This window comes from Platalea leucorodia, assembly GCF_965183815.1.
Source record: "Platalea leucorodia genome assembly, chromosome: 1".
In the NCBI taxonomy this organism is placed as follows: domain Eukaryota; kingdom Metazoa; phylum Chordata; class Aves; order Pelecaniformes; family Threskiornithidae; genus Platalea; species Platalea leucorodia.
Genome location: NC_138823.1, coordinates 6,107,560 through 6,127,228, shown reverse-complemented (window position 1 = coordinate 6,127,228; position 19,669 = coordinate 6,107,560). Strand labels below are relative to the sequence as shown.

The 19,669-nt window shown below is 41.8% G+C and overlaps 1 protein-coding gene across 3 annotated transcripts in view; it reads right to left on the bottom strand.

The window, feature by feature from the left end:
* COL22A1 (collagen type XXII alpha 1 chain) overlaps positions 1–19,669 on the bottom strand; it is a 225,103-nt gene that overhangs the window by 135,653 nt on the left and 69,781 nt on the right. For all 3 annotated transcript variants that reach the window (XR_014229069.1, XR_014229070.1, XM_082320514.1), the window contains exons 5-10: positions 14,936–15,047; positions 7,989–8,112; positions 5,206–5,481; positions 4,043–4,123; positions 3,331–3,444; positions 2,688–2,732 (exon numbers count right to left, since the gene is read on the bottom strand). Coding sequence is in view for 1 of the 3 variants with exons in the window: in XM_082320514.1 (XP_082176640.1) it covers positions 2,688–2,732; positions 3,331–3,444; positions 4,043–4,123; positions 5,206–5,481; positions 7,989–8,112; positions 14,936–15,047 (752 nt within the window). In the remaining 2 variants the exon portion in view is untranslated. The remainder of the gene's footprint in view (positions 1–2,687; positions 2,733–3,330; positions 3,445–4,042; positions 4,124–5,205; positions 5,482–7,988; positions 8,113–14,935; positions 15,048–19,669) is intronic.

Below are 19,669 nucleotides of genomic sequence, written 5' to 3'. Positions count from 1 at the left end.
TGACCTGTCTCCCTGTTAGTATCCCCTCATGGGACTCGTTTCTCTGGTAACTCCCGCCAGCTGTGTGCTGGTTTTCTGATACAGCTAAACCAGCTGCTTTCCTGGGTTCTTATATGGCCATATAGTCTCTGAGTTTTCTCGCTATCAGCCTGTAAAATATTTTTGGATAACCCTCAGGTACCTGCAGCCTACCTAAATATCCCTTGGGCCACAGTTATTTAGGGGTAGATTTCAGCTTTGCAATTCATCCCAAATAAGAGATGCTCAGTAGTGATGATGTCTATAGAGAAAATGATGAATTTTGACTCAGACTTCCGATGTCACTCTGTTTCCACCTTTTTCTGATAATTTCTTTCCTTATTCATTTGTTTGCTCCCACCTCTCTGTTTAGTCAATGAATGCTTGGTCTTTTCTTATGCTGTACTCACCTGTTAGCCTGTTCTAATCAAACCTAAGAGCATAGTAGAGATCTTACGATTTTTTTTTTTTTTTAATTTTTTATTGAAGCCCCAGTTCTTGTATTCAAGTAACAAATGGAAATCTTTGATTTGTTACCTGAAAAAAAAAGCTTTACAGCCCTCCTTGTTACACAACAACAAAGCTTTAAAACACAGCCCTTGCACCTTAGAAATGAGGAGCCAAGTCGAATGATCCTAAAATATATTATGGACATTTACAACCACATAATGCAGAAGCCACTCATATTTTTGTGGGGCCTTTGTCTTCCCTTGATAAAGTACCAGGTGATAATATTGGGGAGTTGCAAACAGCATTCACTTTCTTCCTCATGGCCAACATTTTAGCCTGGGTAGCTCGATAATGTTGCAGAGAATGAGAGGAGGAGACGTTAATTCCTGCACATAGAGCAGGGACTGTGACAAACTGGTCCTTGGCAATAGCAATGCAAGAACTGCTGTCAAGGGTGGTATACGTTATTTAATCACAACATCTTTGCAAGTCAGTAGCAAAATCTATAACTTCCCTTATTTAGGAGATAGAGAAGCTAAGTAATTTGTCTCAAATCATCACATTTGTACCAAATTGTTGTCAGAGTCTGGATTTAAATGGCATCATCTCCAGCTCCCTGAGACTGTGACACAGTCCTGCCTTGGCTGTACACAAGTCTCAGACCACTACAGCCAGGGAAAAGTCGAACGCTCCTGAAGAGCTCTTCAGCAACCTACCTGCAGGAGTGGGACAGCCATTTCAGGATCTGTTACAGAAAACCTGCTGATGCTCTGCTGGGATATACACTATTTTGTATTCGACTAGTATCTCCTGCACCCCAGCAGAGTGCCATATTACATAGTACAGACAGCCTCACCAGCGCATAGACCTTGTCAAAGCGGTGAAAGACAACGGGATGTTGCTGCAGGGTGCTTTTATTATTATCATCATCATCCTTCTGCAACCTCCTCACAACAGTCATGGCTCTGCCATTCTTCAAAACAGCCTATCATTATTTAAGCTGTCACAGATTAAAATAGAAAGTTGCTATTTATATACGGGTGGAAGCATAAGGAAACATCTTCTGCAGTTTCAGTCAGGCACATCTCAGCATTAACGCGCCCATGTTCTTTCAAGCCAGCAGAAAACATACTCCAAAACACGTCTCCTCATCATCCAAAACTTCTCCCTGCAGATAGCAGACCAAGCCTTGCCAAAAAAACCACAACACATTGCTGAGGATGTCTGACCTCCCAAGACCCAGAGATTTCTCCTTTGCCCTCCCACAGTGTTTCATAATAACTGAGTAACTTTTGGTGGGATGCAATTAGTTTATTCACCAAACAGGTATAAATTCAGTGACTGAATTTGCAAAAGTGATTCGGGTGGAAATATTTTTGAATACAAATTGTTCCCAAACATCTTTTTAATCACACAGATGGTGAAACTGAGAACCACCAACACCACCAACTTTCACCTCTTCAGCAATGTTATGGATCTTTCTTTGTTTTCTTCCAGTACAAGTGCTCCCTTTAAGTCAATTGTATCACAGCTCTATTTGTAATCAAGTACAGAAGGAAAATGTGCGTATGCTGAATGTACGCATGGGCATATCAAAGAAGCTTGCAGAATTTGCAGGATAATATAGAGGTTGCACTGTGAAACTTGAAGCAGAGGTCCTAACCACTCTCCTACCCTGTTATCTAGAAAGAAGAGTCCTGAGGAAAGTGGCCTATATTTAACATAAGGTCGTGACTCAGACAATCTTGCTAAGGATAACAGATTGTGACTAATCCTTTACCTTAGTCTCAGGAAATTTTGTAGAGTGTGACCGGGAGGCTGCTACCTAACCTGTGGATATCTAGTGCTGCTGAGCAAGGCACCGCACAGAAGCAGCACGTGGTTTTCCAGGTGACTTGTGAAAGCTGTTCATGACCTAGTGAATAACACTAACTTGTAAAAATGCCAGTTTAGAAGCTACAGGAAAAGGTTTCTTGAACACACACACTCTAAGAATGACATAAAGCAGCAACAGAGAAGCTCAAATGCAAGCCTGGAGGAAAGATTCAAGATGGCCAGAGTCTTCTGCACTTCCAGGCTCATCCAAAACTATCTGAATGTAGTCATATACCAAATTGACTCTTATTTCTCAAAATAAACTCCTCAACTTACTCTGAAACTATTTTCTTTGTTGTTGGTTGTGGTTTTATTGAACAAATGAACTAGCACGTATTACTGACCTTTTGACCTTTAGGACCTTCAGGGCCAATTGGACCTCTCTCCCCCTAAGACAAAAAAAAAAAAACATGATTATTCAGACTGATCTCATTATATAACAGAGCGAGCAAGGGGCCCAATCTGACAGCAACTGAGGACAACAAAAATGTTCTCAGGCTTTAGTGGAGAACAGACTAAATATGACATGCCCTCAAGAGCAATGACAGTGAAGCTGGCTTGTCAGAGGTCCCATTCACAGCTAATATAAGCAAGGACACTGCTTTTAAAAGCTATGAGATTTTTTCAGTGTGCCTACATGTACCTCCAGAATCTCTTCCTTTTTACTTGAAGAAGGATGTACATAACTGGGCTGGATAAGAATAAGCACTTTGTTTTCAAGGTTGTTACCAGTACTACCAGCCTGACCAAAATCACTGAATTAGGTAAAAAGAAAAAACCTGGAAAGACTGCCATTACCTCTACCGACATCCCACCTGCAAATAACACATGCCTGGCTCTTTCTATGAAGTGCTTTCCACCGCTAGGTCTTAAAGCGCTTCACGAACAAATACAGCCCTTCTTATAACTCACTTGCATGGTGTCATACCCCTATTTCCAAACCCATCCAGCACATCTCAAATGAAACACACTCATCTCAACACTCACCTTTTGTCCAGCAGGACAGGAGCAGTTGACAGTCTTGAGGTGGCCAACTTGCTCGTTGCCAACAGTGGGTCTCACTTCCAGGGGAGGTGCTTCCGTCAGGACCGTGACCTGGCACTACACCCAAACACTCAAGGTCATGACAAAGCCTTCGATGCTAGAAAGCTTCCTCTTCCACCCACTTTAGAGAAACCACATAGGCATTACGGGATAACTCACAGCTAAATGAGTCATAGTGAGGAATGAAATCCCACAAAAGCCATTCATTTGAGCAATAGGGAAAAACGTGGCAAAATGAACAATGAATCTCTTTAACCAGGATCAAGGGGAGAAGAGTGAAAGGAGGGTGGAAGTTTCTAATGACAGGAAAGTAAGCAGCAACTGGCACTGTTTTAGCTCTTCCCAAATAAAACCAGTGGGAAACACATTGAATATTTCATGCTGAATTTCTGTTGTTCCATCATCACTTCAGGGTTTTGTTTCCCCTGACAGTTTGACAAGGAAAGAGCAGCTTGGAAACTTCAAATTCCTCATACTCATCCCTCTGCAGTGATCCTCTTCTGGCACTGCCATATTACCAATTACATAGTTAGGTTTCACTCAGCATCATTAAAAAAATGATAATCCCACACTGTCATATATTCCCTGATTTATGTAATAGATTTCAATGAAGAGTGTTCATGTGAAAATGAATAAATGACAAAAAGAAGCTTACTGGTCCAGAGGGAATGTCACAGCAGGTCTCCAGCTCAGCATGCCGAGAATCACAGTAAATAACCATCCGCTGAAGATCAAACTAGAAGACAAAGTGAGGCAACAGTCTCAGAGACAGTAAATTATTAAAGACCGCATGTCCTTTTGCTTGGATATAAACAGTACAGACGAATACAAACAAAAGCCGGATGGGGCTAAATTCATAGTGATTCTATGGATCCTGTAGTCAATATCTCTCTCTCTCTGCATCAATAATGGACCAATATCTCAGCGTGCTTCAAGAGTGCTGAGCTAATGGGACCTGGAATATGCCTATTAAAATTCTGGTGCAGGTTTTCATACAAATTTTAATAGGCATATTCCTGTAGATAGGCATGCTAATCCCCATGTGCTGGCCAAATTTCTGTCTTAGAAGACATATTCTGACCACCTTCATCCTTCCTAGAGTTTTGTCTAGACATAAAGTTTGTTTTTCTCCTGTTGTGCCTTGCATCTTCTGACCATTTACCCGTGCATGAGAAATCCTATTAGCACATTTTATATGCACATTCCATCCATTTTGCACAGCTAAGAAAGATTACACAAGTCTCAAAACACCAAACAATCACAGCTAAGTTATACCAGGTTAACACTGCTATTGGACAATCAGCCTGCAGGTCTCAACTTAGGTTCAACTGGAGCAAGAGTGATTTAATATCAGGTATCTTTTCTGAGGAACTGAGACTATATCATGACTCTCCTGAGTTAACAAGCTTTCTTTTTTTCCCCATCTCTTCCTATGACAGCTGGAAACATTCATAATGCCAAGATCAGACAGCAAAAGACCTTTATGTGTGTAGTGCAGTACCCAGTCCTATGGTGTTTGTGGATGATTTTGTCTCTGATTTCAACTATAGAACATTCTTGGACTGGACAGAAAGATTAAATTAATTTATTATTTTTAATCCCTATTATGGAGATACTGACAGTCTCGCATAGAAAGACAGCAAGTCTTGTACATGATGATATGCCAATCCGTCTTAGCTATGTAACACAGGTAACGTTTCAGTGATGCTTCTTCAGGAAAAGGGTCAATTAAAACATAACCCCCCAGAACCCCATTCACATGCTGCAAACCCAATGCTGAATGTTACCCCAGCTCTAATCGGCACACGCAGTACTTACATCAATGGGGACGCTATCATACAAGCGTTTGCCAATCACAGTCTTTCCTTGAATGTCAATATTTTCCCTGTCTTCAATAGGCAGCATCTGCACCAGTCTGCAGTCTATGTAAAGTGAGACAGCCTTTGACTGAATGCTGAGGGCAATTTTGTGCCAGTTGCGGTCAAAAAGGTCACTGACTCGTGCATGTCGGAAGACCACTCTGACGGCATCCTTGGTGAGCCCAATGGCATTGTACTCCACAGCTTTGTTCTCTCCGTCCAGTCGGATCGAGACCTACAGGCAGAAAGAAACGATTTTTCTAGTAAAGTACAAAGCCTCCTCCTTCCTTCTGCCTGCCTTCCATTGCGACTGACACCCCAAAGTCAGGGGTGGCACAGCACGTGGTGAGAAACGCAAGCAAAGAGTAGAGGACAGAGTTTTGTGTGAGATATGAAGTTGGACAGGGAGCCTACACCTATGCTAGTAAATAAGACAGGTCAGGGCACAGGCTTGGGTGCAGACCCATGACCATCTAAAGATTCTCTTTTGAGTACAATCCTTGGCACGGTTTCAGCACATGCCACCTTGATGCCTCCCAGGCAATGCTTGGGCATGGTTGGGTGGTAGCACGTCAGAGGCGTCTACCCAAAGGCAGACAGGCAAAGCTGAGACTGTTTTGGATCCCTCTATCCCGTGCACTCTTCCACTACTTCCCAGCAGGCTCTGTGTTCTTTAGTACCCATCGTATGTCCTCAACCATCCCATGGGGTATGGACAAATCCCTCATTGCCTGGGATGAAACCAGTCCGCTGAGTTGTAGCACTGCCCACACTTTATTTCAGATGCTTTGAACAGAAAACTGAAACAAACAAACAATAATGAATATGCTTTAGCTCAGAGGAAACCTAGGACCATGCATTACACAGTGTGGACACAGCCAGGCCATGCCACTTAGAGTCAGTGCCGAAGACTGGTTCCTGGCCTGATACGATTAATTAGAAATAGAAGAGACAACGCCTAGGGATACGGGAAAGTTGGAAGGGTTTAAGGACAGATGGCCTCAAATGTCTTCCTTTCTGACCAAAATAATCAAGTGTAACACACAAGAAATTAGGTCCTAAGTGACCATTCTTAAGCATTTTCAAGTGAGAGTGGGGAAAAAAGTCTATTTTAATTCTGTATTAAATGATGTCACTCCACTTGATCACTGCTGAATCAAAATCCCACCACTGCCTCCCTCCATCTTTCTCCCTCTACATGTCTCTCTCTGCCTTTCTCCCCCCACAACCCATTCCTAACAACATCTTGCTGCGCTCACCCCCACTGCGTTGCAAGCTATGGAGCAGGCAAAAATAGACTTTTGAAGACATTGTACTTTTAGTTCATTTACAAATTGATTTCTTCTTTTACCAAAGTCAGGCAGTTACTAGCAAGCAGCAGGGAATGGAGCAACGCACAGAGCCAGAGGAACAAACAGTGCCTCTGCAAGCTGCAGAGCTGGAAGGAGTTTGGCCACATTGGCACCGAGCTGTGTCTGATGTAAGCAGCCCAGGGTAGGCTGACTCCAGATTTGACCCAACATCTCCATGCAGCTGAGCACCGTGCTGGCTGGAAATGCCCGCTCGGATCAGTATTAGCTCAGAAGTGTCTGCAGTCTGTAAACTATGCAGGTCTGCAATGTAGTGGCCGAACCACTACGGACTTTACGTGAAACAAGGCTCATGAGACTCTAAGGCACTTCTAGTACCACAATTTAAGGCACTTTTGAAAATATTACTGAGGCTCTTGAGTGCTTTTTTCTCTCCACACCTAAGCAGTTCCAGTTTTCAGCTGTCTCCAAGAAATACTGAGTGATATACACATTCTCGCTCTACAGGAATTAGGAATGCATGTAGCAGAGTAAATCAGATTTCATTTAACAAAATGCAGCTGATAATAATTTTCCAATGTCTTTTACCATTGTCTGAAACTCAATGCTAACTCCTCAAACTGCACCTATCCTTCACTGTGAGGTCCCAAAATCTTTTCAAATACCAGTCCCAAAGCAGTAACACTGCGTTATGTGGCTACATGAGCCCATGCCAACAGCCCAGTTTAGAGCCATGGGTAATGCCGTCAGCATCATGTTTGTACTGATCCGAAAAACATACAGCCCATCCAAACCACTCCCTCCTCAAGCACACTCGAACCCCTAAACTATAGCATGCTGCTAAGAAGATGCTATATAGGAAAAGACAGCCCTTTATTACATTCTTATGGTATTTTTCTTCCGAGAACCTGAGAGTACTTGACAAAAATTACTAGATCAAGTTCTGCAACAGCCAGGAGTCAGGGTTGTGGAGCAATAACAGGTGTTACATCCACATCCTAAATACGGAACCCGTAATGCCTTTGCATGATATCTAGAAGTCTGTGCAGAAACTCGACATAGCTCATTGCTCTGTGGTACATCTATGTGGCTATCTTTTTCCAAACAGGTAAAATATTTTCCTTAAACAGAACTACCTGAACAAAACAACCAAGAACCCAAGGGTAGTTTCAAGAGCAAGGATGGCATATTTTTCTCCCCCTTTCCAACTAATACATCCATCTGCATGCTAACAACAATCAAGGTCTATGCAAACCTTCCTCCAGGGTTTGAATTAAATGTAAAGGATTTTCAGCAAAATTAACTGAGAGACAGGCAAAGGGATTTTTGCTAGTCCACAAGGAAAAAGGAGTGGGAGGTTAAGGCAAGAAAGTTGGTTCATGCAACAAAAGAGAAACAAGGCTGCTCTTGCTGGCTGCAAAGGGTCTCATACCTGTGGTATGCCATACTTATCAATAATCTGCCAAATATACCAGTCTTCTTTCCTGGAAGCCTTCCGGAATTTGAAGGTCGTTACAAAGGCATATTCATCAGGCAGACCTTGTGGAAATATATCCCTGGCGTGGGGAGGGAAAAAGAGAGCAATATATCAGGCTTAGCAGTGAAGAGCAGGACTTCTAAAACTCTTTGCATGTCCCAGCAAAGCTTCCTAAAAGTATTACATAGTTCCTACAAAATCTCCTGTATTTGGCAGCCTGCAGAGAGAGGAACATGAGCTTTTTCCCTCCAGGTGGTTCTGTCCTTGAAGAGCTTTTTTTGGAACAATGATGAAGCTCTCAAATGAAATAAGAAAGAGTGAAAATCTGCAGTCTAGTATCCATCATGTCAAAGCAATTCTTTTTCACCTGATGCTTCAGTTCATGAAATCCGTAAACTATTCTGTTGTTCTCTAGATGCACTGGAGACCTGTGACATCTGACAATGGGCAGGCACACCTGAAACTCTCCATAAATGTACAGTTATAGCAACCAATAGTGCAATATTTTCCTCAAAACAGGCACTACACCTCATGCCTGCCCAAGATGTTCCTTGGCTGATGGCCTGGGAGAACAAAAGAACTTTCTCAAATCAAACATTACAAACACATGAGGCAGAAATTTACTCAGTGTGATACCATGATCCATGCATAAGTCTGAGGTAACCAAAATCATCACTGTTCGACTCAGGCCCAACACAAGAACATACTATAACATGAGCATGCAGGGCTGGACAGAAGGGCTAACCCAGTTTTGTTTTTTTTTTTTTTTTGTCACTAGCCATTACTGGATGCCTAAGAATGAGAATGAGCAGAACAAACATATTCCCCCTACCTCCAACTCTTTGGGATCCAGGGGTCAAACTCAGAGACAACTCCAATTTCTACATTAATAACTTTTTATGGATTACCTTGTATGGACTTCTCCAGTCTTCCCTTGAACTCAGGTAAACTGATTGCATCCACAACATCCTTTGACAAGGAATCACACAGCTCTGCTACCCACCGTATAATGAGCATCCTCTTGTTTGTTTAGGACCCAGCTCAGTTCTTATAAAGGACAACACAATGAACCTATTCTTTTTCTATTTTTTATGCCATTCATGATTTTGCAAACTTTGCTTATAATGCCTCTAAACCATCTCTTTTTCCAGCTGAAGAGTCCCTGTTAACGTCATTGTTCCTCATGCCCAAGCCAGCCTGCTCCTTTCATCATTCTTAAATAGGCCTTTCCTAAATATCATGTCTTTGCTTCCGGACATCTGAGCAGTCAGGCATAAGCACCCATTAGAAAACAAAACACAATGGCAGCAATTAATGAAGAGCAAAGCAATGAAGATGGATTCTCTTAAGGAATATTTGACATAGTCCATCTCTATGCAGAAACTGGCACAGTCAAAGGCACACAAAACTAGAGGATCTTAATAGTGTTTAAAGCAAAAGTCCTCATAATTTCCAAAATACTTTGTTTTGCAATTGCAGCAAAGGTTGGAAGCCAGTCTTTCCTAATGCCAAAATATTTAGTCATCTTTTAATCTGTGCTTTGAATTTCCTATCTTTTTAGTCAGGTTAAAAATTCAGAACGCTGCATTTTCATCTGTGACTGTAGCTTTTGCTATATAAAATGCCCATGCAGGCTATGCACCATTATAAGCTGGTTTTCCAGCTGGGAACACAGGCACTCTGTGAAGTCTTCTAACACAAGAGAAAACTGAACCAGGGTCCCACTAGCTCCTTTACAAAATCATTCCTTTAGGAGAGCAGAGAAGGCTGTCTCACTTCGTGCTACTAGCTATTCACAAACCAGACCTCCCTGGTCACAGATCCACCTCACCCCAGCACCCATCTCTCCCATGGTACATAAAATAGCCAGACACTCCCTCCCTTCATGAAAAAACAAGAAGTGTGTTGGTTGTCACTCTTGTGGCAGAGTTGCCATGGAGAATACAACTGGCATGACTGGGGCACTGAAAGCCACCAAGAAAGTCTACGGGATGTTTGGCAAGAGAGCACCGGGTCAGTCACATCGGCCCTCCCAACAGGGCACCCTGCCAGGTCTCCTTCACCATTGACATGCCTTAGTGCAAATTTCCTGTCAAATGGCTTTGTACACTCATTGTGTCCAAGTTTTTCAGGGAAGATACATGTTTCATATTTTAACATCCACCCCTTCAAGAAACTTCAGCAAGGTGGCAATGCTGATAGTTGAAAAGGCATTGCTTATCGCTCCATCCTCTTGGAAGAAAAACCATGGATGTTTCTACATGACAGTGCTGCCAGCGAGGGCATTTCCCTATGGCTCAGATCCTCAAACTCTGTCATTTCAGCATACACGCCTAGTGCACTTACCCTCACTCACTCCTCACTGCCTATCTTCACTGTCACAACTGGGTTTAATGAGTTCCCCCTCTGTCCTGCTCTTTAGGATTCTGACTTGCATTTTGGGCACACACAGTGCCCAATATAGACTATTGAACTACTCTCCTAGCTACAGGTCACCACCAACTCCAGCGTCCTACTGAATGAAAAGCAAGCAGAGAAATGGTTCCTCAGGTAATCCAGTGGTGGCACAAGGTAGTGGAGTTACAGCTCTGGGGGTGCTTTTCTCTCCTCCTGATCCATATCACGTTTGCTATCAGCACATCAACAGCAGCAGGACACAGGTGTGGTTCGTTCCAAGTATGAATTAAAGGCAGTGGTTGTGACTGTGGCACCACTGCTTTGCTGAGCAGGGAGGTATAGGAGCATGTGGTTGAAATTAATCCCCCAAGATATCACGTTGACAACCTACAACCAAATCTGGAAGAGCCAACTGCTGGCCTTTGTGCTAAGATAGTCTTTCTGGATACCTCGGAGCTGCAAACAGGAATATCGCCATGCGAGCTTAAATTCAAAAAGAGTTTTCAGATGCCTAATGCCCACAGAAATAACTGGGAGTTAGGTACCTAAATATCCTTGTGAGTCTGGCCACACGTCATCACACAGAGGCTGACAAATGGCCCATCAGGTAGATTTAAACTGATAGAAAGCTATAATGACCTATTACCTGTCACCCTCAACTGATTTTTAAAGGTGCCGAAGAACTGGCTGCAAGTTCCCGACAGAGAAGGGCTTCGTGCCAAAAGCAGATCTAAAGACACTCTCATTGTTCTGAAGATATGATAAAAGCTGTTTCTGAAGTTCTTGGTCCCTGCGTCTTTTACAGAGATGCATTACTGCATAAATAACAAAAACTCTGTTTATGAGTTTTCATTTATTTACTCACTAAAAAGCGATCTCCACCTAGAAGCTCAGCTTTACTTAGAAATCCAAGGGCAGGAATTGCTGTCCCCAGAAATGTTTTATTTCCTTCTTTCACCCAAGGCTGAATTGAACTGATGATCCATATTATGGAGCTTTGCTGGATGCCTGGTACCTACAGGGAGCAGTCTGCCAGCTCCTTGGTCTATAATTCTGACAACAGGATGGATTGCAGAAGAGGCCATTATAAAACTCCAAGATTACAGAACCCCTCAGTCCTGCAGGTTAGTCTAAGAGTTAATTAACACAACTCCAAGGTCAGGTGAATCACAACTTCTACAAAGAAAAAAATATAATAACCAGGCAGGAGATTCTCTTAGCCATTTCCCATTTTCATGATACAGCCTCCTTCTTACATGCTTTTGTTTGGCATAAAAGCCTACGTCTGTGACAATCAGCATGAGATCCTACATCTGCAATAATAACAAACACAATGGAGAAAAATAAGAGTATCGGTTTTCTTTTCAGACGCTGAATGTAACAACAATTAATAGGGTGCCTGCATTTGGTGAGGAAGGGCATAACTAATGCATTTGGGAAATCTGACCACTTCTACAACAGCTAAAAACCACTAGTACTCAATGTAACTTGTAGACTATTAGTGGTTTTCATGTCTGAAGCAAGGCTGGAGAAAGCCAGTTCATGTCCACAGGCATCACATCACCAGAGGTTCTTAGAATGACAGAAAAAAAAAAAAAAAAGGAAAAAAAAAAAAAAAAGGAAAAAGGAAAAGAAAGGGCTGTAGAAGCATTCTCACAACACAGAATCAACCCCACCCATACATCCTTGGCAGACATTTCTTTGACCTCTACTTCAGAAACCTCCATGATGGAATAGATATAACCTCCCTAGGTAATTTCTTCCTGTGCTTCACTATACTACATGCATACATGAGCCAAAAGCTTGGCATTAGCCAGGACAACAGTAATGAGAAACAAGCCTGAGTTCCCAAAACCAGAAATCTGGGGAACAGCTTTGGCCAGAAGACCAACTGAGGAGCCATAAGCAAAGAGCAGGACAGCCCCAGTTACCTGAGGAGTGGGGAGAAGCACCAGCCAGATTTAGGGACTAGTCCTCAGCCAGCTCAAGAGACCTGTAAGTCCCTCAGTGACCTGTACATTGATTGCGGCCACTTTCCTGGCTGTTGTGCTTGCTTGTTCACAGAACCATCACAGGATGCCTCATCACAAACGGGAAGAAAGTCCATAGTTGTAGGCTCCAGATTGGAAGATGAACAGGCACATTTCCCAGGCAGCTAAGCTGGCACTCTGTAAAAGTACTAGTGTTTATATACAAGGATACAAATTCTTTAAGCAGATAATAAAGTGAATTATGTGTATTACTCAGTTAATGATTTTGTATCTAATTATGAGATGTTGCTATCAGTTGCTAAACATTGCTTGAGGTTATCTCCAAGACAGGACAGATGTTTTTGTTTTATTATTCCAGTTATCAGTTTTGTGCAGCTTTACAAGATTGCATTTTCTGTGAGCAATGACCCTATATGCACCATCTCAGAATCCTGACATCCAAAGGCTAAAATGAGTCAAATATGCAGACACCTTCCATGGTGATATATCCATTTGGGTTCATTCCCAAACTACAAGAGTTTGGAAGTTAAAATATGAAAGGCTGAAAATATAAAAGTTCTTTAATTCCATGTTTCAGTTAATCATTTAAAAGGAAGCTTAGTTATAACAGTCTACTAATTAAGGACGTTTTACTTCTAATTGTCCTGGGCAATAAAATATTCCACTTATTTTAAAAACAGCAACAACAAATAAATGGGTGCAATCTGAGCAGAAGGAAAGTCACCATAGGTGGTTGGTCGGGCTTCACCCCCTTGGTCTTTCTGGGAAAAAAACAACAGAAACAACAACAAAGTACTTCAACCCTTAATTTGAAAAAGGAATGCAAATGGACAACTCTCTGTAATCTCTGCTAACTTGTTCCAGTGGTTGATTACATTCATTGTTTAAAGCATGCCTTTCTTCCATATTGTTTTTTGACATTGTTAACAGGTAGCCACTGACTTTCAATCTACCACTATCCTTAGCACTAAAGACCCTTTACTAAACTTTGACTCCCCAGAGGTTCTTACAGAGAGTGATCACCTCAGTTGCCAACTACTTTTTAATTTTACCTGACTACACTGCACTTCTTGAATTTCTCACTGTTAGACTTGTTTCCCGGTTATTTAAACTTTCATTCACTCCATTCCTATCTACTGAATTATGGAAACAAAGACAGGACATAGCATCCCAGCAGTGGTGACTGAGTTGCCTGACATAGAGATAGTCAACTCATCCTTGACAGTTCCTGCTTAGACACCCAAGGACTGCACTAGTCCTATTTGTCATAGTATCATCCAAAGCTCAGATTCAGTAGATCATCTTTCCCAGAACTTCTTAAGTACAAACTGGACTTCTTCACTTCAAGGGCTTCTTTCTATGCAGTCTTGGTGGTAATGCTTTACACTGATAAAGCACACTACCACTAGCTGTTACAAGACGCAGAAAACAGCGATTCTACCCAGAGATTGCTGTGAGCCAAACAAAATAGGTTTATTCCCCTCCTCACACACACCAGTTATGTATATTCTACTTATCAAGACCAAGGTGTCTTTAGTTGGCTGGCTTTCTCCCAGATCATGAATTTACTTACCCCGAGACTTGACATCATTTATGGACTTTAGAGCAAACAGTTTTCCTTCCAGTGTATCATATTTGTACTTTTTTTTTTTAAAGACTATGTGTTTATATGGAGAAAGAGGGGGAGGGGAGAAGGGCAAATCAATCCAGGTTGGCTCCAGGACGAAAAAAATATTGTGAAATCAAGCAAATGTAAGTCACAGGACAATCTCAAAGATGCAGTGAGCTGAGTAAAAGAGCTAAAACAGAATAAAAAATAACAGCCCTCATCCATAAGAAGGAAAAGAATTACTATCGATTTTTTAAGCTGAAGTTCAAACCAGCACAGAGAAATTTACTGCAAAAATGTTAATGATGACAGTTCAATCTATGGCTCATGGTTACTCAGTGAAATTATGCACTCACTCTTTTCAAGGCTAATGCTAGCAGGACGCAAATGACAATCCAAAGAGAAACCATTCTGATAGACTATGACACAACTGGCAGCCTCAGGTCATAAAACGCTCCAAGGACTGAATCCATGTTGACACAGGATTAAAAATTGCTCATTCTTTTAGGAGGCCAAAAGTCCTATTAGCTAACTGATAGCAACGTCTACTAGGAACTGGTCTCTTGTTATTGGCAAATACATATCTCAATGGGCGTGCTACTAAATATTCTTTTTAGAAGCTATTCACCAAGCCTTAAGTTCTCTTGTGAATTTCTTGACACTGCTCCTCGCAACCATTGAGATACACCAAAACCAGCTCATACTCTACCAGGATGCAGCCTGTAGTTGGTGCAGAGGCTCTCAACCACCTTGATTAAATTCTGTACCAGCAGAACTGAAAGAGCTGATCCAAGCAGCAACATATGTGTAGTTACTAGATAACGACTACAAGGTTAACCTAGAAGAACAAAATAATGTAAAGCAGAGGCTCAGATGAAAGTAAAGTGAAAAACCAGGGTACTTACTCAGTTTTCTGAACAACGGGGAAGCTTCCAAGTCGTACATAAGCACTCTGAACTCCATTTTCTTTCATTCCAAAAATCTGTTTCACACTGAACGAATCCATCAGGTCAAATCCTATCCATAACGGAAATGTAAATATGAGACATTGATCAGGCAGTGGGACATGTCTTCAACTGTAGTTAGGTAGTTATCTTAGCCCACAAACAGCACTTCAGAGATTAACTTTGCTCTTGTTGGGAAAAGTCAGAACAAAATTCCAACATGGTCTAATCTGCTTAGTCCAAAAACTCAAAAAGAAGCATACATTCAAACTGTAACAAGTCCTGGAAAGATTAGAACAGAGTTCTCCAGAAATGAGTAGTTATTGTTTACGTTGTCACAACACCCTGAAAATGCTGTATAATTCATTAATCCCTATGTAGAAAAATGCACAGATGCAGACTGACAGACTTATTCATAGAATCATAGAACCATAGAATCATAGAATGGTTTGGGTTGGAAGGGATCTTCAAAGATCACCTAGTCCAACCCCCTGCCATAGGCAGGGACATCTTTCACTAGATCAGGTTGGTCAAAGCTCCATCTGACCTGACATTCAACAGTTCCAATGATGGGGCATCGACGGCTTCTCTGGGCAACCTGTTCCAGTGTCTCACCACCCTCATTGTAACAAATTTCTTCCTCATGTCCAATCTAAACCTACCCTCTTTCAGTTTAAAACTGTTGTCCCTTGTCCTGTCACTACAGGCCTTGGTAAATTGTCTCTCTCCGTCTTTCTTGTAAGCCCCTTTTATATACTGAAAGGCCACGATAAGGTCTCCCTGGAGCCTTCTCTTCTCCAGGCTGAACAACCCCAGCTCTCTCAGCCTTTCTTCATAGCAGAGGTGTTCCAGCCCTCTGACCATTTTCGTGGCCCTCCTCTGGACCCACTCTGATAGGTCCATGTCTTTACTGAAAACTGCTAGTCCAAGACATTTGACTACATACACTTTTCATATCATTTTAATACACCTTATTCTTAGTCCAATCAACTCATCATTACCATGAGCTATTAATCTTGACTGCGGACATTTGTGTAAAGATTCTTTGTTCTGACAAGGCATATTAGCCCAAGCATAAACCACATGCGTGGGTCTGCACATCTCCAGAATCAATATGGTCTCAGCCACAACGAACCCATGTATTTGCGACATGAAGTCCCAGCAGCTAAGCCCTGCCAGCGGCAGTGGGGGTACAACTGTGCCGTGCTCCTGAATGCATTCGGTTCCTGGAGGTGCAGTACTGTGTGGATGCAACCATCCTGCTTTTAGCTCCAAATTGGCTCCAGAGGATGCACATATAAACTAATAGCTGCTCCCAGAACCAGACACACTGTGGAGTCAGAGGCAAAGACACTGCAAAAGCCAGGTTGAGAGTCACTGAACAAAGAACCTGCATTTTTCTTTCATTTGTGCTATTCCAAACTCTTCCTCGCCCCCCCCCCCCCCCCGCACAGTTATGCAGATTAACTCCTGTGGGTGTAATTCCACCACACAAAACTGGTGATATTCTAGTAGCTTATTTTGATAAGTTGAGTTTAAACTATGGCTGTGCTTTTAACTTTGTTCAGTTAGTGAGCTCCTAAAACTTTTATAGGATAGATAAACATTTTTGTGTGGTGAACTTAGGCCCTAAGATTCTTGGGTTTCTTAATTGCCCTCATGAACCTTTGACAACCCACAGGCTGAAAGCCACTGCAGGGCTTGAAAACAGCTGCAACAGGAAAAGGCACTCACCTAAAGATATTATTCTTCAAATTTAAACAAATAAATAGATGCAAAAAACCCTGTGTGGTCCAGTCCCAAGGCAAATCAAGATGTGACAGCAGACAGCAAATAAAACATAAAGCTTCTCTCATGGAGCTTTTTCAAAAGAAATAGCTTTTTCTGAGGAAATATAATCTTAATTGTTTGCAAAGACAGAAATGGTTGCCTGGTGCCAAGTTGAGGCCTTTTCTATTACAGTAACTTTCCTGGCTGTCAACAGCTTTTCCCTCCTGTCCACTCTATTTTCAGCTATTACTGGACATTCAGGAGGGCAAATAAGGCAGTTAAGATGCTCCAGGGCCTCATGGCTCCACCTCATAATCACCTCTGCAACAACTCCAGTGATACACCCTTCTGACACACTGTAATCAGCCACAATTGCAGCTATAAATCGTAGCAAATAGACCCTACCAGAACAAGAGAGCTCCCTTCTGGCTATCACATAAAAAACAGTATGACCTGTCCATATAAACCCTCCCATAGCTCATTTCACCATGCAGTACATATCCTTCATCAATACCAACCACAGAAATGTGAGGAAGGCAGTTGAGTGTTGCTGGTAAGAAGAGACCACACTGACTGGCAAGGGAAGTTGTTAGCCGTTCACAGCAGCTGAGCTGTGAATGGTGAAGGTTGAAATGATGCCCAAGTGATGTCGTAATGTCAAGTCACCAGAGTCCTCAAGCTGTGGAGTACTGCTCATCTAATGAAGCTCATAAAGTTCCATTGCTCAAACTACACAACTGAAAGACACAGTGACAAGAACTTCTTGCTAAGTTTTCTCATCATTAGCTCAGACCCAAACTTACTCTCATCTTTCTCTGACAACTCAAGCTAACGTTCACATCATGAGCAACTGTGAAGGTGTGCACGCTAGCGTGCTTTTCCAATGGAAACAAGTCAAGAGCCAGATTTAATCACTCTTTTTTTTTTTTTTCCTGAGATTTCCTAACAATATGCAGTTTAGAGAGCCTAAATAACACCACGAAACATACGCAAGGTTATTAAAACTATTTTGCAAGCAGAACTTGCAGTAATGAAAATAAGTCACGCTCATAACTTAGACTATCTCATTTGCATTCAGGATTGAATAAAGCACACAGGTAAATCATAATAGGATTTTTCTTATTCAGGCTGTGGATCGGCAAATTGCAAATTTCTTGATATATTTTTCATTAAAGACTGAATGAGGGTTGTTCTTTGAAAAATGTCATGTAGATCCACAGGAAAGTTAAGCCCTAGATCTGTCAGACTCCACACTCAAAACCAGCAAATGGTTTTGTTTTAATCACACTATTAATTTCTTCTGTGTCAAATTGAGATATTGCCTCCACTTTCCTTAGAGGGAGCTATGAAACAAACCAACTCATGGTTACAGAGCACTTCACATGGGGTTCATCTGGCTCAATGTCAGCCCTCTAGACAGGGTAATAACAGAGACTCTCATTCAGTTAGGAACAGAGAGCCAAATACAGGTGCTTCTAGGGAAAGATTAATCTCATAATAAAGCAGATGCCAAAAGTGAATGTTTCTCTCCATTGACATAAAGAGAGCTTAGGATGCTCAGGTTGCATGCTAAACCTCACCTAGTGAAGGTCTGTAGCTGGTGAGATAGCCTCCACACTTAGATACTCCATTGCCAACCAAGGCCCATGGAGGTAACGGACACTGGTTGCTGAAGGATTTTGACAGCATTACAGAAAATGTGGCATCAGGCCATACGCTAAACAGCAAAGAACTGTGCTGAGGATGAGATGCATCTTTCCTAATTTTAGCTGTCTGAAAAGGAGACGCCTGATGTATGCAGGTTGCTTTGGTTCCCTTGTGGGTCAGCAGAGAAATATAGGAGTCTCTAGGAAGATGACTCATCGCATCTGTCTCAGACCTATCTAAAGACAGGCTGAATCACTATTTGGCAGTGCCTACATTCTTCCATTCAGCAGAAAAGGAGCCCATACAGACAGCAATTTTCAGACTGCTGAAATTAGGTGAGATATATTCCACTCATAGGGAATGCTATCCGTTTTGTGCACTGAATGAGGCAGAAAAGAAAAAAACTGCTAACTAATCACATGTAACTTATATTTACACTGTCTCGTTTGCCTCCAGGACTGAATAAACATTGCTGATTTTTAAATTCAGACTAGCAATATCTTAAGTTTGCTATCCTGACCATTTACTGTAAAAGTCTCCTTAAACAGATACCATTCCATTTCTAAACGGGAGGAGAAACATGCAAACCCAAAATATTGTCATTTTAGCTGAGAAATTAGTCAAGGCAGATTGCCCAGGTGGGACTGGAAAGAAGACATCTAGGGAAACTTCCAAATGAATTTGTGCTTTAAAGTAACCTCTAAGCTTATTTCATCTGAAGGAAAAGAAAAAAAAATATATATATATATTATTATTATTACTATTATTATTATTATTATTATTATTTTGTTTACTTCATGTGCTTGGAAGCACTTTGTATTGAGTATGTTCCCTTGTTGACTTTAGGACTGGAACTGGGATTGTGAGGGAGACAGCATGATGCTTTTAATTTAGTCTTGAACCACAACGTTAATGTAAAAAATAGGTGATGCTGTAATCATTTCTCCAACACTTGAACAGGATTTTTCACCTGGCACTGTCTGGCTGCTAACAGTGTAGTGGAAACAGCTCACTTAGATCTTTCCCCAAACATCTCGCTGGCCAATTAGTCTGTTGTACAGCATTTCTGGGCTGGAGTGACCGCAGAAATATGGGCTGTCCATCATGTCTTCCACCACCAAGGAGGGACCACGCTGTCAGTGCCAGAATGAAAATGAGATCCTACACGTAGCCTCCTAGTCCTCGCCACAAGTGAAATGGGAAGGAACATACCTGCCTAAATTAGCAAGGACAAAGCTAATTTTACCCAGTCATTGCACCACGCTCAAGCACAGGATG